This window comes from Centroberyx gerrardi, chromosome 21 (genome assembly GCF_048128805.1).
Source record: "Centroberyx gerrardi isolate f3 chromosome 21, fCenGer3.hap1.cur.20231027, whole genome shotgun sequence".
Taxonomy (NCBI): Eukaryota; Metazoa; Chordata; class Actinopteri; order Beryciformes; family Berycidae; genus Centroberyx; species Centroberyx gerrardi.
The window spans coordinates 3,968,863-3,989,366 of NC_136017.1; the positions used below are offsets into that span (position 1 = coordinate 3,968,863).

Genomic DNA, 20,504 nt, shown 5'->3' on the forward strand with positions numbered 1-20,504 from the left:
AATTATTTACATGAAGGAGGTTTCCAGACCCAGAGAAGCCCTTCTTATTGATTCGCTGAGCAGATTTGGGGGAGACCGCCTGATTGGTCAGGACAGACGTTGGCTGTAAAACAGAGACGGGACGGGAGGGAACAATCTAAGATATGTCTTATGTACATATAATATTGGAAATAACCATTGTGGTCAGATCCAGTGGTGGTTGAAACACTGTCCTTCATGTTATAGACAGTGTAAAGTAAAAACACTAAACAGCTGTACATCAGTATGCAGAATGCCTTTTGTTTGAGCAGCTATGGCAAGCATACTGTTTCTACTCTTTATATTACATTTCACCATTTGGCTAATGCTTTTATCCAGAGAGGTTTATAATGAATGAGCGAGTAAAGGTTCAGCATCTTGCTCAAGGACACTTCAACAGGGGAAAACAGCTGTGGGGAGTAAAATATGAAAACTTTCCGTCATATGAAACAGCCTCTCCACCCTGCTGTCTGATTACTGAATGAGGTATAATGCAGTTTGTCTGTTAGTCTGATACAGTTAAGTGTCAAATTCTGACACATTATTCCCACTGCGGCCATTTTGAACTTGAAACTCTACAGAGCAAGTGCAGCCCAGCTCTGTCCTCTGACGAACATTTATAATTTCACAGATCGCCCAGAAAAAAACATTTTAGAAACAAATGCATCTTAAGGATCTGTAAGGATATAGGATCACATTTTGAGGTCATATATTTAGCCTACTAATTTGATGACTGTCTATCTGAAGTCTTCACTTATTTGAAGTAATGCTAGTTTTATATATATGTCAATCTTCTGGGTAGAATTTCCCACCTCGAGTGTGATGACAGTTAAAAATGGCTGCCGTGGGATGAGGTCAGTTTTGGTTCTGGTGGTAAATTTGTCTGCTCCACCAGCCACCGGCAACCATCCAATCAGACTCTTTTCTATTCTACAAAGCATTTTTGTTCGTCTCCTGTCCCGGTTGTGTCCCTCCCATAGGACCGTCTCTGATAATCCATGATCAGTGTGATGTGTCGGTGCTGACAGCAGACCGAGTGGATCGGCTGGGCAGATTAAAACAAAAGGAAAGCAGGAACAGCTCACAGAATAAAAACAACACCTGATAAAGGAGCAGATAAATTCCCTTTTGCTGAGTGTGGCTGATTTACACTCAGTATGTTTGCTTCTTAGCTGCTAAATGATTCGCTGTCTTTTCTGTTTTTACATGTCGTTTGACCAGGATGTAAATCGGGGGTCAATTCAGTTTCAGTTCAATCAATTCAGGAAGTGGAGTTCTTCTTCTTCTTCTTCAAAAAAAAAGGGAACTCTTTTGTCATAAACGTTCATATATTCAATGCATAAATAAAGGATTCAGAATTAATAATCACATGGTTTGTGTCTCAATGTTTGTGTACATTCTGGATTTTCTTACATCCAAACTATAAGGAGAATATCTATAAAAATGGCTCAATTATTATATGTGAATTGCTGTTTCAATTTACATTTTGAACTGAGTGAAATGAAAGTAAATTGACCCCCAACCCTGGTGTAAATAGTGTTGAAATATAACGGGGGCTCGTATGTCACACATGTAATTGACAGTCTCCGGTCCCTGAGCCTGGCAATAGCTTCTATACATTTACTAAGTGACTTTATACACCCCACTCCCCCCCCCCCCCCAAAAAAAAATCCCCTGTCCCATCTTGACATTTTTAACCATTGGTCCAGCAATGCACATTGAGATAGTACAATATACACAATTCAGGAAAGATGCTTGTTTAAATTAAAATAGAAAAACAAAAAGAAAAAAAAGTGTCTAGGTCATGCTATCTATCACACTTTTTTTTTACCTCTAAGAAGTGATCTGATATCTTGGACTTTTTTTTTTTTCCTCTTAAAACAGTTTTACATCGAGATATTTTTCACATTTAAAAAAAAAAAAAAAAAAATTGTATAGGATGAGGGGGAATTCACATAATTTATAAAAAAAAAAAAAGAGAGAGAGAGAGAGGTGAAAAAGGGGTGAAAACACTGACGCTAAATGCAGCGGGAAGGCAATCGAGGGGGTCAAAAAACAAGAGAGGAATTTTATCCGTGAGTTCTCGAGTGATGATGAAGGTGGAGATGATGAAGACGACGACGATGATGTGCAGTTCGCGTGGTTTCCCTCGAAAAGCACTGTGTGTGTGTGTGTGTGTGTTCGGCATGCTGCTACGAAGACTTCCCCAATGTCGCTCCTGAATATCTCTCTTTAGCTTTGTCCTCCGGAATCCGTCTTGCTCGTTTACTGTCAGAGAAGAAGAAGATATGTCTCAGCTGAGGAAAGAGGGTGTGGCTTCATTTCCGGCAGGTCAGCGATTGGCTGACCCGTAAGATCCAAGTGACGCCGGCCGAGTCCCTTGATGTCCGTTCACGATACTCGAGTCCTTCTGATGTTTGGTGTCGGTGTTTGGGAACTGGCCATGTACTGCTGCGTTAGTGGATGGGTTATGTATAGTGAGGGGTCAGAGGTCAATGACTGATGAGGTACGATGTCTGCAGAGCTTGAGACTGCGCCGTGATTGGCTGTCACAGGAATCACATGATTGTTTCCCAAATAACTTCGATGAGATGACGGTGTCGTTTGAGCTTAACGATGGGCGAAAGACCGCAGGGCCGGGGAGGCTGCACCCGTAAGGTTGGGCGATTATGCACCACATTTCCCAGCATGCTTTGGGGGGGGGGGGGGGGGTCGGACAGTGAGGCAGAAGCGTCGGGGGGGCTCTCCCAAAGAGAAATCTTCTCAAGATATGACACGTGGATGCTTGAGTATATATGTGTGCAGCGTCACCACTGAACTAGGATCGCCTACATTTGCAACTGGAGTCTATGTGAGCGACTAGTGGCAGTGGTGGTTGTCGGGGGTGGGGCTAGGGGAGCTGTGGGGGGGGGAGGGGCTTAGGGTCACAACAGGAGTGCACAAGTAGTGGTTCCCAAAAATTTGCTCGGTCAGGATTCTCCCAAATGGGGCTTGTTTTTAAAGTTTCCAAAGACTCACGTTGATTTTCCTGTTATTTATCAGTTTTTTAATGCGTATAGACATGTTTTCGCCGGAGGCCTTGCGGCGCAGTACTGGACGCCCCGGCTAGGGGGGCGGCGTTGCATGGCGAGGCGGGTTGGGACGGCGGGGGGCGGGGGGTCATATGAGAGCGGCGCTCCCGGCGCTGCTGCAGCTGTTGTTGCGGTTGGTGTTGCGGCGCGACAGGTTGGGCGTGGCCATGAGCGGGTAGCGTTCGTCGGGGCAGCCGTACTGCGCCAGCGTGTCCACGCACTCCTGACTGCTGGCCTGCCGGGCGTACGCCATGGCGCTGTTACCGTGCGCGTCCCTCGCCATTAGATCCACACCGTACTGGAGAGAGAGAGAGAGAGAGAGAGAGAGACGGAGAGAGAAAAGAAAAGAGACAGGTCAGAGAAGGAACATGTTTGAAGCTTTCAGACGAAGGACTTCAGACTGTCCACATAAGCTGAAGGTAAAACTGGCACCAGAATAATTGATAAATGAGGTTAGCTTATTTGGAGTCGTAGTGTATTGTATTGTGAAGTGTAAAATGTCATGTGCTCTAAATTTTCCGGCTAATGGAGGACATTAAAGTCCCCATGAAACGAACTCCCTAACCGAATCGAACTTTCTCTCCCTGTCTCCTATACTCTGTCTACTCTGCTTCCTTCTCACTGTCTAAATAAAGAACCAATTGAAAAGCTGCTGGTCAGATTGATCTGCATGTAAACACAAGTCACTGTTCCCTTACCCAGATGAGGAGCTGTGTGATGACCACGTTTCCCTTGCGGCAGGCCAGGTGGAGGGCGGTGCGCCCGTCGCCTTCGCCGCACGTCTCGTTGACCTGCTGCCGGGACCCGTGGGCGAGCAGCAGCACCACGGAGCGGAGGTCCTCCTCGGCCGTGGCCCTCAGGAGCTGCTGGCCCAGGGAGAGGTCGGTGCTGGAGAGCGACGCCACGAACAGACGCTGCTCGTACTTCGCCCGGATCCAGCGCTCCCTCTCCTCCCTGACGGAGAGAAAGAGCAGTGGTTACAGTCTGAAGAGTTTGAACCTGACATAGTACGGTTCCCACTGTGGCCCTTTGGAGCCGGTCAGGATTCAGTGCTAAAGGACACCAAATTTAAGACTTTGTAAGACCTTTTCAGTGCTACCTGGAATTGAATTTAAGATCAATTTAACAATGAAAATAAAGACACACAACTGGCAAAACTAGCCTTTTTCTGATTGAACACAGCAAAACAAAACTTTTGAAATTGTAAATGAGCTATATCAGAAAAAGGACACCAGGAAATTAAGGGAAATTAAATCCAGTTGTGTTTAGTACAGCAGATAGGATACAGACTGTACTACAAACCCTGTTCTGTATTAATCTAAGGGTGGACAAGCATTGGATTTACGTCATTTCACTGCTTTCTACAGCCTTAAATTGAGCTAAATTCAGACTTTTTAAGGACCCGAAGAGACCCTGAGGAGAAAGGTGGATGCTTGCCCGCACAACAAGCTTGAGCTCAGTTTCTCCGGTTCAAGGCCGGTCTCTCTACTCTCCATTCATCCGTCCGCCCATCTCTTCTATCAAACAACAATCCCATGATCCCCAGCTCGCATCAACGGCTAAAGTAAGACACGCAGAGGCTTTCGGCGCAGAGCCAGATAGACAGGGCAAAAGGCGACGGGACAGGGACACATTGTTGGCCAATCTAGTGTCATTTACTACTGATCTATCTAATCCAGTGCCATGATAGCGCTAATCTCTTCCTTAATCCCTTCCATGTAAACACCGGGCCATTCAGCGCTGGCGGGATTAGTCGAGGCTCGGGTCTCCTAAGAGAGAGGGGTGTGTGTGTGTGTTGGGGGACTGGGACGGCCCAGGGGAAGAGGCAGGGAGGCTGGCTGAGGATATTGAGCTGTCCCCCCCCCCCCCCCCCCCTCCTCCTCATCCTCTTCCTCCTTAACAAAATAACAACACCTCCTCCAGGGGGTGGAGGGCCCAGGAAATGGAGAAGGAGACACAACAGTGACTCTCACAGGTTGATGCTTCCACCATGAAATGACTCCACTGTGTGTGTTTGTATAGGAGTGTGTGTGTGTGTGTGTGTGTGTGTGTGTGTGTAAGTCAGTCAGTGGCTAAGAAAAGGTCAGTAATAGACTCACACAGCAGGAGAGAGAAAGCCAGAGAGAAAAAGAAAGAAAGAAAAAGAACAAAAAAGATAGAAAGAGATAGAGAGAAAGAGAAAGAACGAAAGAGAAAAAGAACGAAAGAAAAAGACAGAAAGAAAAAGAAAGGCAAATAAATAAAAAGAAAGACAGAAAGAAAGAAAGAAAGAACTAAAGAATGAATGAAAGAACTAAAGAAAGAATGAAAGAAAGAAAGAAAAAAGAAAGAAAGAAAGTGTGAGAGAACACTGTTCAGTACTTCCTGCTGTATGTTACAAATCAACAGCATTGATGAAAACCCCAAGATGTTCTCCACAAAATTCACTCCAGATGCAGCAGGTTTCCTGCACAATTTTGCTCATCAAATTCCAGGATTTTCCCAGGACTTCCATGACCTGGCGCCCGGGGTGACAGATGACGGTGTCCTCGATCGAGACAACTGACTCCAGAAATCCATGTTGCTCTGGATAAGAGCCTCAGCTAAACGCCTACATGTCTTTGTTTAAAATTTTCCAAGACCTGGAAATGATTAAATTCGTCTTCCGTTGTTTTGTGGTCTTTGCACGGCTGAACAGGAACCCAGTTCACCTCAACCAGACAATCAATGAATTCAACCAGACAATCAATGAATTCAACCTGACAATCAATACCCCCCCCCCCCCCGGCATCCACGCCCCGCCGACATCCTTCTTAATCTAGAAACTGTTGGTTCGATCCGCGGCCCCCACTCCCCCAAACACAGGCAGGGTCACAGTGCAAAGATTTTAGTGCCGAGGACGATGTGAAGACGCTCAACTGCCTCGGTCAGTAAGTATCGGTATATAGAATAGATATGGACTACTTAATAATACTTACTGTTTGTTTTATCCAACATGGAGTACCAGATGGGCGGGGTTTACCACACCAGGATGATTCAGATAGTGTCAGGTAAGTTGTCAATCAAAGAAGAATTTACTCAATTGACATTCAAACACTTTCCTACGACTCTCTAAACTTTATGGGTGTCAGTGTATTGCCTTATGCGGCAAACACCACCCAACTGGCACTCCAAGCAATATAAAACAAGCACTAAAAATGATATGCGGCAGACCAGGTCACATTCTGGTCATACTAACAATAAAATGGTAGGGAATAGTGTAGTGCTGTTTTCCTACATTGTTGAAAACAAGTATCTTTGCTTCTTTTTTAATGTAATATTCTGAATTTTTTCATAAAAACAGAACTTACGTAGACTAAAGATTTAAAAGGGAAATCGTACACATGTCTCGGTATCCTGGCTAGTACTGGGACGCTGCAGCATCACATTTTGTTTCTCATAACAGGGATATGAACTTAAAGAGTTTGGGTTATTGTAAACTGGTTACAGTTCTGTCCCAAAGCTAGTGTTTACATGCACCAAGTCTTGGGCAGAATATTTGAGCATCTGGAATAGTACTGGGACATTAATACGCATGTAAACACATTCATTATGAGGGTAAAGAAAACTGTAAGGGTGTGAACGAGGAAGGAGGATGAGACAGAAGAGAGAGATAAAAGTGAGAAAGTGAGAAAGAGGAGTACTGGCCTGGTGTGGGAACCTGGCAGAATCTCATTAACTCTCTTCCTGGAGACTGGGGTGGTGTCTGTGTGTCTGTGTGTGTGTGTGTGTGTGTGTGTGTGTGTGTAGTGGGGGTGGCTAGCATCACGGAATGTCCCGGGGGCTTTTCCTTCCTGCCCCGGCCCAGGGAGAGAGTAGGGAGGCTGGGCACGGGACTACGGCCCACAGCCCCCGGACAAAGCCCTGGGGGTGTGTCTCTGTGTGTGTGAGGGGTGTGTGTGTGTGTGGGGAAGGGGTGTGTGCTCAGCGGGGCTCTGGCCCTCTGTCTCAGTGTCTCCCAGAGGAGAGAGAGGAAATGCGAGGCCATGTGAGCGCTCTGTCCGGGGCCCAGGGCACGCATGCCTTCCCCAGCCGCTGGAGTTGCTAAGGGCCGGACTGCGGCTGGGACTGGAGTGTGTGTGTGTGTGTGTGTGTGTGTGTGTGTGTGTGAGAGAGAGAGAGAGTGTGTGTGTACATCCTCGTGCAAAAGAACGTACTTACACATGTGGCAGATGTGTATATGCTATCAACAGATACATATGAGCATAAACAAATTTGTCAAATAGGTGACATCTACCTAGTAGACACATGACAACACACACGCACACACACACACACACACACACACACAGTGCATGATGGGACATTAAAATGCTCTGACAAACTGAGATGAATAGGTAGAAATACTGTAGGCTTGCTTTTCAGTATGCAGTGAAAGTCAATACATCTCTCTCTCTCTCACAAATCTGTGTACTTGAATTCAGTAGAACATGACAACACACACACATCACACATAAATGCTCCCTATGTGTACATTTCAATCAATAGACACATTCTGCCTCTCTCTCTCTCTCTCTCACACACACACACACACACACACAACGCTAGTTATTACAAGCGGCCGATCACAGCAGAGTTGTGAGCACGGCGGGAGGGGAGGAAACAGAACCAGGGCACCATGGGAAAATTCGTACCAGCGAAGTCAGGGAGACTGGTATCAACAGCTCTACACCTGATGCATGATGGGACGTTAAACAGGCTACTGTATATTTTCAGTATGCAACACAGTCAGTACATCACCGGGACATTTCTAAAAACACGTGCCTGGCACTATGTACTGCCATCAAATTCTTTAAGTTTCATTTCACACATTTCCTTGTTTCTGAGAGACAGACATAATTGAAAAAACAACATTTCAGGTGTAATCGTGCTGGAAAACAAACTAAACTAATCGTTTTCAACAAGCGACGGTTACAAAGTTTTGTGACAATTAACTAGCTAACCTGAAGTAACAGAGGGGATAACACTGAAAATAGAAAGTTGGCGATTGCTCTGCTTGCTGTTAAAGAAAAGGATGAGGAGCCGATCCTTTCCTTTATTATTTATTCCTCTATCATCTTGTCTGCCTCCATAGTGCCTGTTTCAAGGGCTTTTTTCACATTGATGTAAAGTGCGGCGAGGATAAAGCGGCGTCGCGTTCGGCTCGGAGCCGAGGGCGCCGCCCCGAAACACCGGGCACGCAGCTCCGAGGAGCCGCTCGCCTGCTGCAGCCAAACCACCGAAAATAACCGGGAAAAAAAAGCTGCAGGCGCGTTCAAAAAAAGCATCTTATGTGATCACAGCCTGAGGCATCATGAGCACATTATAAACACAATGTGAGTGCAGGTTAAGTATTATAATCAGAGGATGATATAATAAACACAGTAAGGGCTTGCGAGGAAAGTTTATTTACGCCTCTAACGAGCGTATAATCTGCTTATAATGTGTCACATTTGAAGTAAACTGAGACCCGAAGTTGTCGTCAAGACTGTAGAAAACGTCTCTAGCCGTGATGAGCGTCCATTATTTTTATTTACATGTGACCGAGCGGCGGTGGCGTGTTGGTGTTGTGGTAAACAGCCTGCCGTCGACACACACCGCTAGCTAACGACTCCTGAAAACACAGAGCTTTGGAAAGCAGAGAGGGTAATTGCACTAATTAGCCACACGGAGAGTGTGTGTTTGCCTCTGTGTGTGTGTGTGTGTGTGTGTGCATGACAGTACGTGTTAACATGTGTCTACTGAATGCATGTACTCACATTTGGTGCGTTTATTTGTGCGTGTGTGTGTGTGTGTGTGTGTGTGGTTGTTCCACTGTGTTTGTCTCCCTTTTCACATCCCATTAGAGAGAGCTTTATGCCCCAGCACCAAGGCATGCTGGGTAGATAATTAAGCACAGGTCCTGGTGTGATGGCTTGTGACAGGGAAACACACACCGCACACGCACACACACTCGCACACACACACCTACAGCAAATATGTCAACAGGAACCCAGAGGGGGAAAGGGGGTTAGTGTGTACTTTTGAATATGTGCTTATTTGTGTGTATGTCAGTTTGTTTACATGCGTGTGTGTGTGTGTGTGTGTGTGTGTGTGTGTGTGTGTGTGTGGCAGCTAGTTAAATTAAATACTACAGATTATACCAGCCAGGGCAAAGACATTTCCCAACGCAATGAGCCTTGGACATGAAATGCCCTCACCGCCATTACTGCCTCTTATCGTCTCTACCGCTTCTTTTTCTCCTGCCTCTACTGCTTTTACAACCTCTCTACTGCTTCTACTGCTTCTAGTGTCTCAAAAAAAAAAAAAACATCATCTGATGCAGCTATCCCCATGCTATTTGGGTGAGCACATATGTAGAAAACTTGGATGTTAGATGATATAACGGAGGGTGATCACTGGGGTTTTCAGGTTCCATTTCAAAATTTCATCCTTGCCCGATCTTGATTTTTTAACTGGATTTGATGATTTTCAATATAGTTTTCAACATGATATGCGCTGATAGCGGCGGGACAATATAACTGAAAACCATATTACTTGATATACAAGAGATATCAATTTGGGAGATAACACTTGGTCTACTACTACATAAAATGTGAGTGTAAGAGGATCGGCATTGAACAGCAATACGTTTTTTGCAATTCCCTTTTTTTTTGTGCAATTTTTTTGTAACACAGAAATTATCAAATAAATTTTCCAGACTTTCCAGATCTGCAGAGGAAAGCAGATTATTACAAATACCGTCGCTTAGCTAAATATGTCAAATAAATGAGTCTGATGAACTTTGTGCCTCTGCTGATGAACGCAGTGGAAGATGTAATCTGAACACCAAACAGTGAGTTTGATGAGACGACTTGTTGATTGACAGCTTCATCAGCCGGAGCGATGCGGCGCCGGCGGCGAGCGGTGTCAGCGCCCGGTCGCCGTTGGAAACGGTGGGGCGGAATGTGATTTTGTTCGGGGTCACTCAGGGACGCACACCGGGCCCACTGTCGTTTTCTTTGGTTCGGGGAGACAAGAGAGGAGAGGGGCTGTGATTTCCTGCCTGTTGTTTGAGCCTGGGCGACCCTGCATTGTGTGTGTGTGTGTGTGAGTGTGTGTGTGAGTGTGTGTGGTGTCAATGTTCCCCCTGAGCGGGCGCTTTGTCCGGCTGTGTTTACATACAGCCAGGGTTTCCTGTCTGTCCAAAGCCAGAGGGTGTTTGGCCCGACCGCCCTTCACTGGACGTCCCACCAGCTGCTCCCCTCTGTGGGGAGGAGGTGTGTGTGTGTGTGTGTGTGTGTGTGTGTGTGTGTGTTTGTGTGGGGTCATCTGTCCACGACCCCAAAACAGAGCACGGACAGAGGGCTGAAAGCGAGCACACACACCCCGATAATCACACCAGGCTAATTATCATAATTACCACTATTCTACTACTAGAATACCAAACAGGACCTGAAGATCGCTAAAACACATTTGAAAATAATATTTTAATACTAATACTTTACTACTATAATACTTTATGATATTTCACTATTAGTAAATGGCGGAAAAAAGCAAAAAAGGAGGAATGCCTCAACGAATTCACAGATTTTCTACACATTTTCATGTAAGAATACTTCAGAAAATCAAAAAAATATGTCAGATTCTGCCTGAGCCACCTTTTCACCCAGTATGAAAATCTGCATTTCTGCAAAGAAAAAGACTTGATTCAACTCTAAAATAGAATGGTAACTGCCGGTAATGACCTTAAAACAACAGCTACATAGATATATGTATAGATACAGTAGATACAGAAAGACAGAAAGAGAAATAGCTGAATACATTTAGACGGAACATATAAAAAATTGTATTTACATCCAAACTCTACTCAGATCCATTACTGTAGAGCTCAGCCAAGAGCCATGATCTAAGATGTATGGGCTAACATGCTGCTGTTAAGCCTATCATTAATTACAGTCTGGAGGGAGGCGGGGGTGGGGGGTAGGAGGGGGGGTAATGAGGGGTAGGAACGGGGTTAAGAGTGACATGGTGTCAGTGGCTCTGCCTGGCCTTCTCTCTTGGCCTAATTAGCCCTCTAATTAATAGATTAATAGACTGATAGATAGAGCGTGGATAAGAGCAGCAGCTAAATGTCTGACGTAATGTACGTTGAAAATGAATCACCAGGCGGTCAGAGAGACGTTTTCTTAACAAGGTAAGGCGCATAATGTCCCGCTAATTCTGTTTTGCACTTCACCTAGAACCCCCCGTGCTCCGTTTTTCATCTTTAAGAGAAAAAAGGGAGAAAGAAAGAAAAAGGAAAAGAAAGAAAGAAGAGGACAAGAGGCTGAAATCAATTAGCCTTTCCTAGCTGGTCGTTAGCTGCCCTTGGATAGGCACAGATAATTAAACGGGGGTGGAGGGTGGGTGAGTAGGTCTGTGTGTGTGTGTGTGTGTGTGTGTGTGCGTGTGTGTGTGTGTGTGGAGGGGGGGTGGCTTGGACTGTAGTCAGATATGAGATTGGACTAGACTGGGAGAAAAAGAGAGAGAGATGGTGAGTTTAACTGGGAGAGAGGGACAGAGACACAAAAAGAGGGAGAGAGAAATGATGCAAATGACGAAGAGAGAGCGAGAGAGAGAAAGAGAGAGAGAGAAAGAGAGAGAGAGAGGGAGGGAGGTAGAGGGGCAATGGGCCAAACTGATGGGAAGCCGATCCCTCGGCTGAAACGCAACGCTTCAGCGCTGCCATGCAGATAGAGAGAGGGAGAGGAAAGGGGGAGGGGGGAGAGAGAGAGAGAGGTGGAAGTGGAACCGGAGTAAACGGAGAGATAAAGAAAAAGGGGGGAAGGAATTGAGGGAGGGACAAATAATAAGGAACACCTTTTTTTATTCAGTTGCATCCTCATTTTCGCGCAATTGTCCTTTTTTAGTTTGTCTTCTGCCCTTCATGACTGAGGTGGATTTAAGAGTGAGACCAGGGAGAGATCAGTTCACCTGGATTCACCTAATGGGAATTATTTTTTGAATGTTATAATACAGTAGAATTCATTCGCTCTACATGTCTCCATGAATGCGCAGAGGGACTGGACAGAATTTGTAATTTGTCAGAAGAAGAAAGCTCTTGCTTATTCACGACCAGTGTTGGGCGGTAACGTTCCAGTAATGTAATAACGAGTAGTGTAAGGGATTACAATTTCAAATTTACTACATTATAGCTGCTAATCCCAGCAACGCTCCGTTACTGCGTTACTTAAACCTGAAACCACCTTCAACCTTTTCCTTCCTCTCATCGTGTCATGGAACTAGATAATTACTTTGTAAATGAAAGTAAGTAAAGAGTAATTGACTGGAAGATGAGACGAGAAGAGCAGGCGGCTGCATCCACCATGTGGGTTGAATTCAGCGCCGCTGTAGAAAGCAAACGTTCGGGAAAATTCAGCTTCTGACGCCATGTTGCATCTGTGAGCACGGCAGGCGGCACTTTGGCAGAGTTTACCATCGTTCTCCTATTGGAAATGATGAACATCCGGCTTGCTGACTACCACAAACCGCCACAATGTAAATGCAGCATATACACACACACACACACCCCTCAACCCCCCCACCCCTCCCTCCTGTCACCTATCAGAAAGAGGTGACAACGGCAGTGACCCCGACGGCTCAGGGCTCGTGGCTGGGGAAGCCATTGACATTTCCTACTAGATTAGCTGGATGCAGATGAGTGGACCTGCCTGAGTAAGAGAGAGAGAGGGGGGGGGGCAGTAATGGGGTTTCTCCTGACCAACGCTCCGGTGGGAGAGGGAGAGGAAAAGAAGAAAGGGGGGAGAAGGTGAGAGAGTAGGAGAAAGACGGAGAGAGGCTAGATTGGCAGTTAAAGAGAGAAAAAATGAAAAAGAGGTAGAAGATGAAGGAATAAAAGGAGGAAAGAGAAAGAGAGAAGGGTCAGACAGGGATGCAGATGAGTGGACAGGCCAGAAGACAAAGATAGGAGAGAGAGAAAGAGTAAAAGATAAAGAAAGACAAAAAAGAGAAAGCAAAAAGTATAGAGAGAGAGAAAGAGGGAGAGGGGAGAGACAGAGTAAGGAGAAGAGCAAGAGTAGAAGAAAGAGAGAGAGAGAGAGAGCAGTCTTCTCAGTCCGCTACACCTCTAACCATGCATGTCGTGTCGTCTGATAGTCATTTATTGGAGACGGAGGTGGATTAAACTCTGGAGGAACTTCAGGATATCTGCTCGTCCTTCTGGCTTTTTAAAATTCTGTATTCATGTCCTTTGTTGCTTTATACATATCATATTAAAAGCAGTTTGTAAATAAATTGGACTTGATTTGACTGTGGGATTACACTGTTTCTATATAACGTAGTGTGTTGGACCAGGAGTTCATAACCTGGAAGACAGATATTACCCCAACGTTTAAAACACACTAAACTGAGCTTTTATTGTACTACAGTGCAAAGGGACCCTGTTTTCATATGAGGGGACCCCACTTTAGGTCCCGACCCCCAGTTTGGGGAAGTCTGGGTTAGATAACACATCTGCAAGTGATTGCTTTTGTGAAAAGCTGATGCATAATTTTATAAATGACTTAAAAATCATTGTTTTCAACCATTATTCCTGGGAGCTATATAAAACATTGGCCTAATTTTCTTTGCTCTTGTAGGAATTGCACTCTCACATTTATTGAATTGGCTTTTAAACAAACTTCAGCCCCTTCGTTTGATGGTACATTTCACTCTTTTCCAGGGTAACAAATTCTTTTATTTCTGCGGCATCAAATACGCTCATCCTCCGCTGGCCGGGCGAGGGGAGTAAATGTTGGCAGCGATAATGATGAAGCGGTCAAACAGCCCGTCGAGGACGAGACAAACTCGTCTCAAAGCTGTAAACACGCCGGCTGAACCGGGAGGATTGAAAATAAAAGAGGACGACTTCACTCGAGTGACGGCTCTCTGCGGCGGACGGTTTCAAATGTTTACCAGCCGGCCGCAGCCAGCAGTGAACCCATTCAATCCGAACACATTACCGACAAACACGAGGAGAACTCTCGTGGAGTTTTTCCACCCCCTTTCTCCTTTTTTATTGTATGAGCAATTTGCCGACTGAGCCAATTAGCCGAGGGGCGGGGGGGGGGGGGGGGGGGGCTCTTACCGTCGGCGTACGGATTCATTTCTGCTCCAGGAGCCGGCCCCCGCTGGCTCGCGGCGGGCGGAGAGGAGCGAAGCCGGCGGACGGGAGGACGGACGGAGTCACGCATGTAGAGAGCATTATTTATTTCTTCATTATTAAAATAGGGGAGGGGAGGAGGAGAGGATGGGGGGTTAATCTGATGACTCAGGCATAAAGAATGTGCATTTAGTTTGTGCTTTTAGCCCGCATTAGCATAACCTCGCCGTGATGACAAACGATGAATGGCCCGGTGATTGGCTCGTGTCAGCCGGCTTAATGTCAATAGTAAATTGGAGGGCTTGTTAGGCGAGTTGGGGGACGCGGTTACAGGCAGCGGCGAGGCAGTCATGTACAAAATAATGTCTATTAGGACTAATTTAATCAAGGCCTCCCTTTTACAGATGAATTAGAATGTAGGGGCCAATTATTTTTCAACGTTTGCGCTGGCCCTGCCTGTCAGGAGGCTCTCCCTCTTTCTGTGTGTGTGTGTGTGTGTGTGTGTGTGTGTGTAGTGTGTGTGTGTGTGTGTGCGCGCGCTGTTTAACATGCAGGCCGTGGGGCCGGCTCCTATCAGCAGGGGCTGTAGATAATGGCAGAGAGATGATGGCAGGCAGGATCAGCTAGTTAACCAACGCAGATGAAACGGACCTCAGCGCTCAGCTCGCCTCAATCTGCACACACTGGATCACAGGGGGCAACACACACACACACACACACACACACACACACACACACACACACACACACACACACACACACACACACACGAGCAGACACATGGATACACACATGGACAAGGACACAAGCACCTACAGATACATGTACAAACGCAGATACACTTATGTGAATATATGTGGATTCACACAAACAAACACACACATGCACAGACATGCATGTAAGACACATATACAAACAGGAGCACACTCAATACATGCACACGCACACGCATGCACACTTAAACACACACACACATTTATGAGTGTGTCTTGAGCTTTGTATGCAGTCAGATACTTACACACAACATACAAAACACATGCACCCAATGTACAAATAGGAACTCACCAGCATACACACACACATCTACCTATATAAACACAAAAGACACACACACACGGGCACACACACACACACACACACTTGAGCCTGTACATTAGGTAGGCTAAAGATAACCATGTGCGGTTCGTCATGAGAATACATCACTGACTCGCTGTAATTAATATAGCTGAGTATTACTTTAAATACTCCTATACCACTATCTATTACTAATGACATTAACTCCATGATCTCCTGTGGAAGAGCTGGAGCCCATTTTAGGCATTTCAGGCGACTCCTGTGATGTGGCATGTGTCCGTCAGAAATTAGACCAGTCCAATCTGTGTTATGATCACAGAATCGGGGGGTGGGGGGGGGTGAGATCTGACTGATACGAGCTTGGGTTTTATGGGGTACGAGGCAAGGCTGCCCCCTCCTTCCCCCTCCATTCCCTCTGACTCTGGGGGGCAATTATCTTGTGATGTGGGCCCCCCTGCCCGCCCCCTTCCCCCGGCCCCCCCATCTGGTCCCTTGAGCCCAATCCCACCGCCACGTCGGGGCGACCGCCGCACCTGCACCCCGGCCCAGATTAAAAGCCCCTGGTCTAATTTTAAATCTGTTAGCGCTGGCCTTTTCTTAGGGGGGAACAAGACTAATCTGTTCCCATAAAGGGCCCTTATTCTTTCCCTCTCCTGGCTCCCAGCGCCGACAGACCTGCTGCTGAATTATTACTGGCCGGGCATTCGTCATGAGGGCCCCGCTGTTAAGTGCGCGGCGGGGCGGCGGGTGCCGCGGTACGTCGCCCCGCACGCTCGTCTTTTACCCCCCCCCGGTTCCTGCTCATTTTTCTGCTGTCTAATTAAGGTGTGGCGACATATCTCTACCTCCTCCTATTGTTCAAGCTGCACTCTCACCCCAACATGAACATTCCTGCTAAAGCCAGCATCTATCTACCTCTATCTACAGGGTTTCTGCAGATGTTTGGCAATAATCTTCCTTGGCTATTCGATGACAATATTGCACAATTTATTAATTCATATTGTCAGCATCTAAATTCAAATGTTACATTTTTTTGGAAACTATCTGGTTTTAATATTTGTTTGGCTAGCTACAACTATAACCAGGCAACAATGCAGTCGGGAAATTTGTCATGTGGGTTGTTATTCTTTGAAAGGTACCTAGATCTACCAGTAGCCTAATTTTACATAAAATAAAGTGGAAAATAAAGCTTAAATATAAATTCCCAGCAACATTATAGAATATGCTACTATATATAATTTCCCTGAACTTTCCCATGTCTGGAAAATACTACGGTCAAATTCCCTGACTTTTTCAGGTTTTCCGTGTCCATATGTTCTCCGTATCTATCTTGACCAAACTCGGGATTGGAAGACCCGGATAGCTTTCCAGTCCATAATCTCCATCCCAGCAGAGAATATCACAGCAACACAATGAACAAAGGCGAGCTTCACAGAGGAGTCTGTATATGCAAACAGGCAAAGATGCTGACCCTGTACGACAGGCTGCCAAAGGTCGGTGCTCGGCGGGAAGGAGGGGCGGGGTTACGAGGACAGAGGAGGCCCAAGGGACAGAAGCGATGGCCGCCAACCACCTCTCCAGTCCGGTGGCCAGGAGGCCGGATTAGCAGCGCTGTCACTTCCTGTCCGCTCAGGCCCGCTAACACGCCGCGTCAAACAGTGCCTGAGCGGGCCTTGGGTGCTGGTGTTGACGCACCGCTCGACAGATAATTAAAACAATGAGCCGCGGCGCCGAGAACGGAGGACCGAGGGTGCTGCGGCGGCGCGGCCGAGCCGGCGGGGGGGGGGCGACGGGCGGCGCGCCCATACTTAGCAGGCCCCTCAGCGGTGGCATCAGCTGGGGCGCGGGCACCGGCCGACCGCGCCAGCTGAGGTGATGACGGCTGACCGCGGGCAGCCAGAGGTTAATGGGAACGTTTAGAGGACGGAGGAGTCTTTTTGTGGTTTGTTCCGGAGAGAAAAAACGACTTCTAACAGGATTTCCCTCTGGCGGAGCGGAGCTGGCTCGCTTGGTGTTCATCCACACTACACCGGCCCTCGCCGTCCCCCGTCGTCACTACTGCAAGGGACGCACGTCAGGAAGTATCTTGTTTCATACTGAAGCATCACAGGGGGAACGAACGTGGCAAGACGCTGTATTTGCAGCAATGAGCTCAAGCCCTAAAACGATTAGCAGCGACAGTTTCTGCTCAAGTGTTCAGCAAGCCGCTCCTCACCGCTGATGTTAATAAGACCTGGACCAGCCGTAGCTACGGGCAGACGCACAGAGCGAAGGATGAACGGGCGGTTGAAAAGAGAGAGAGAGAGAGAGAGAGAGAAGAAGGGGAAGATAAAGAGATGATGACAACAGTTGGAGACGGCGGAGCTCGGCCCTGTCACATATCTCATGGGACGGGGGCGGAGCCGGCGAGGCTAGGTGAGATCGCTCCCAACATAATTCCTCCCTCCGGTCCGCGAGAGGGGAGGGGCGGGGGGAGGGAGGGAGGGAGGGGAGGAGAGAGGGAGGGAAGGAGGGGGGAGGAGAGAGGGAGGGGAGGAGAGAGGGAGGGGAGGAGGAGAGAGGGAGGAGGAGGAAAAATGGAGGTGTTTAATACTGACGGCCATACTAATGCGCCTCCCTCCCTCTCCCTCCTCCCCTACCTCGTCTCTCCCTTTTTCTCATCTCTCTTCCTCCTCCTTTTCCTTGCTCTCTATCCCTCCCTTCCGTCTGCTCCTCCTCCCTCTCGCAATCCCTTTCCTCACTTTTTCTCCTATCCATCCCTCCCTTCCTCTTTTCCTTTCTCCATTCCTCCCTTCCTCCTCCTTTTCCTTCCCTCCTTTCCTCTTTCCATTCCCCCTCCTTTTTCCTTCCCTCTAACCCTTCCTTCCTTTTTTCCCCTCCCTACATCCCCCCCTTCCGTCTGCTCCTCCTCCCTCTTGCTATCCCTTCCCTCCCTTTTCCTATCCATTCCTCCCTTCTTCTTTTCCTCTCTCCATTCCTCCTCCTCTTTCCTTCCCTCCATCCTTTCCCCTCTCGCTATCCCTCCCTTCGCCTTCTTGCTCTCTCCATCCCTCCCACTCCCTCCCTCTTTCTCCACTCCTCTCCCTCCCACATTTCTTGCCATTCCACCTTCCTCTCTCCCTCTATTCTCCCCTGTCCTCCTCCTTTCTCCCATCCCTCCCTCCACTCCTCTTTTCTCCCCCTCCTTCTCCTCCCCCTCTCCCCCCCTACCCCCCAACCTCCAAACAGGACCTAATTGGGAGGCGAGAGTGGGGGGCCAGACCTTGACAGACAGGAGGTCAGCGTAATTGCTGCTGGCCATATTTAACATTAAGATAATCAGGCCATTAATTACCCTTTGGATCATTAAATCAGCCACTTGCAAAATGAAATTTCGGCCTCTATTACTCACTTGAGAGACCACGAGGGGAGGGCATTTTTCCATCCATCAGCCTCCCTCCCTCTCTCTCCCTCTCCTTCCCTCCCCTCCACCGCCTGGACAAAGCGCTGGCCTTTCCCCATACCTCCACAACCTCTCATCCCGCCCTATTCTTCTTCTTCTTCTTCTTCTTCTTTCACGCGGGGGAATCTAAACCCCAAAATAAGCGCCGCTCTCTCCAATCTGGATCACTTTAATCGCCGAGGGGCTACAAATGTAGAGTAGTTTATTTCGAGTGCCGGTGCAAATATGAGCTTTCTTTTTGGATATTTACAGTGATTTAATACACAATGCAAAATGTACGTGAAGCATAATGAAGAGGTAATTAAATCACAGAATAATTGGAGTAAACACATTTCCCACACACATGAACATACAGATAACAAGGTATTAGATATTAGGGCGGCACAATTAATCGTGTATGATTGTATATATTGTGATTTTAGCTGATTAATAGTGGTAGTGGTAGAACTGGATCTGCAGTTGAATACTGGCTGTACTTGTGAAGCTACTAGTAATTATGGTTAGTTTGAAATATCCAAGCATAAATTCTGATCTTGGCAAACTGATTTCTGGCACTATGCACCGTATAAATGGAACAGACTACATAGAACTTGTAATATTTTTTTTCTTTGTCAATTTTGTGCTTGAAAATGAGACTACCTGATTAAATTAATAATCCGCACCATTGTTATATAAATAAATGTCAGTTTTGTTTCTCTCTATCTGACTGCTGTAACCTATATCCAGTTCATAAAGCTTCTCCACTGTCTGTTCTGAACAGCCGGTGTCTGGTAGCTCTTTCCTGGGAACAATCCTCTGCTGCACAGGAAGTGATGCGTTTTACGTTTCCGGGTTTGTTTGGAATAAACAGAAGAAGAAGAACTGGGTGGTTAGCATGAGCAGCGATAGCCAACATGGCTGAACAGACAAAGAAGAGAGAAACTCAAACTGCAGCAACAGAAAATCCAAGGAAAAAGACGTCGCACACTATTTTTAAATAAAAAGTGGTAATCCTCGAGATTCTTATTTGTTTTATTTAGTCTCCATCTTTGTTACTAAGCGCTCATTGCTGTGTGTTTCTGCACTGCACTTCCCAGAGATCACCTGTCAATCACAAAAAGCAAGAAAAGGAAAAAAATCTACTGGCTATACTGAAACATTTCTTTTCACTCAATGTCTGATGTAGCTGGAAAGAGTCAAGATTTTGATTTAAGACGCTCAAACTGCAGTAAAATATGTTGTTTCCTTAAATTATGAAGACTAAAACATGTCGCAAAATAATCAGAATTGTCATTTCATCCGTATTCGTGTAGCCGTATTAGTCATTACATGTTAGCAGTCACATCTATATAAACCTCATGCTTTGGTGTCTGTTGTCGTCTCGCAGGCTGAAGTGTAATTTAAGAGGAAACTGAATGTAAGTGAATGCAGCCTCAGTGACAGCACACACAGTTTCTACATATCATTTCACACACTCACTAGCACTCCATAAAGCTGTCATAAAACCTCCACGCCTCCCTCTCAGTGTGTGTGTGTGAGAGAGAGAGAGAGAGAGAGAGAGAGAGAGAGAGAGGGGAGTGTTTTGGATGGAAGAGAGAGGAAGAAACAAACATGGAGGGAAAGGGGGAGGAAGATAGGGAGAGAAACAGAAACAGAGGGAGAGAGAGGGGAAGATGGGGAGAGAGAAAGTGATCTGGATTGGGAGAGAGACGGAGTGAGAGAGAAAGAAAGAAAGAAAGAGCGAGAGAGGGAAGGACGGAGAGACAAGAGAAGAGACAAGGAGGCAGAAAGAGACAGAGTT

At 46.6% G+C, this 20,504-nt stretch overlaps 1 protein-coding gene across 5 annotated transcripts in view; it reads right to left on the reverse strand.

Moving 5' to 3' along the window:
- Window positions 1-3,174: 3,174 nt before the first annotated feature.
- Window positions 3,175-20,504, reverse strand: part of agap1 (ArfGAP with GTPase domain, ankyrin repeat and PH domain 1) — a 201,082-nt gene continuing 183,752 nt past the window's right edge. For all 5 annotated transcript variants that reach the window (XM_078291017.1, XM_078291016.1, XM_078291015.1 and 2 more), the window contains 2 exons: window positions 3,788-4,043; window positions 3,175-3,387 (listed from right to left, as the gene is read on the reverse strand). In XM_078291017.1, coding sequence (XP_078147143.1) covers window positions 3,178-3,387; window positions 3,788-4,043 — 466 coding nt within the window. In that variant the 3' untranslated portion in view covers window positions 3,175-3,177. The remainder of the gene's footprint in view (window positions 3,388-3,787; window positions 4,044-20,504) is intronic.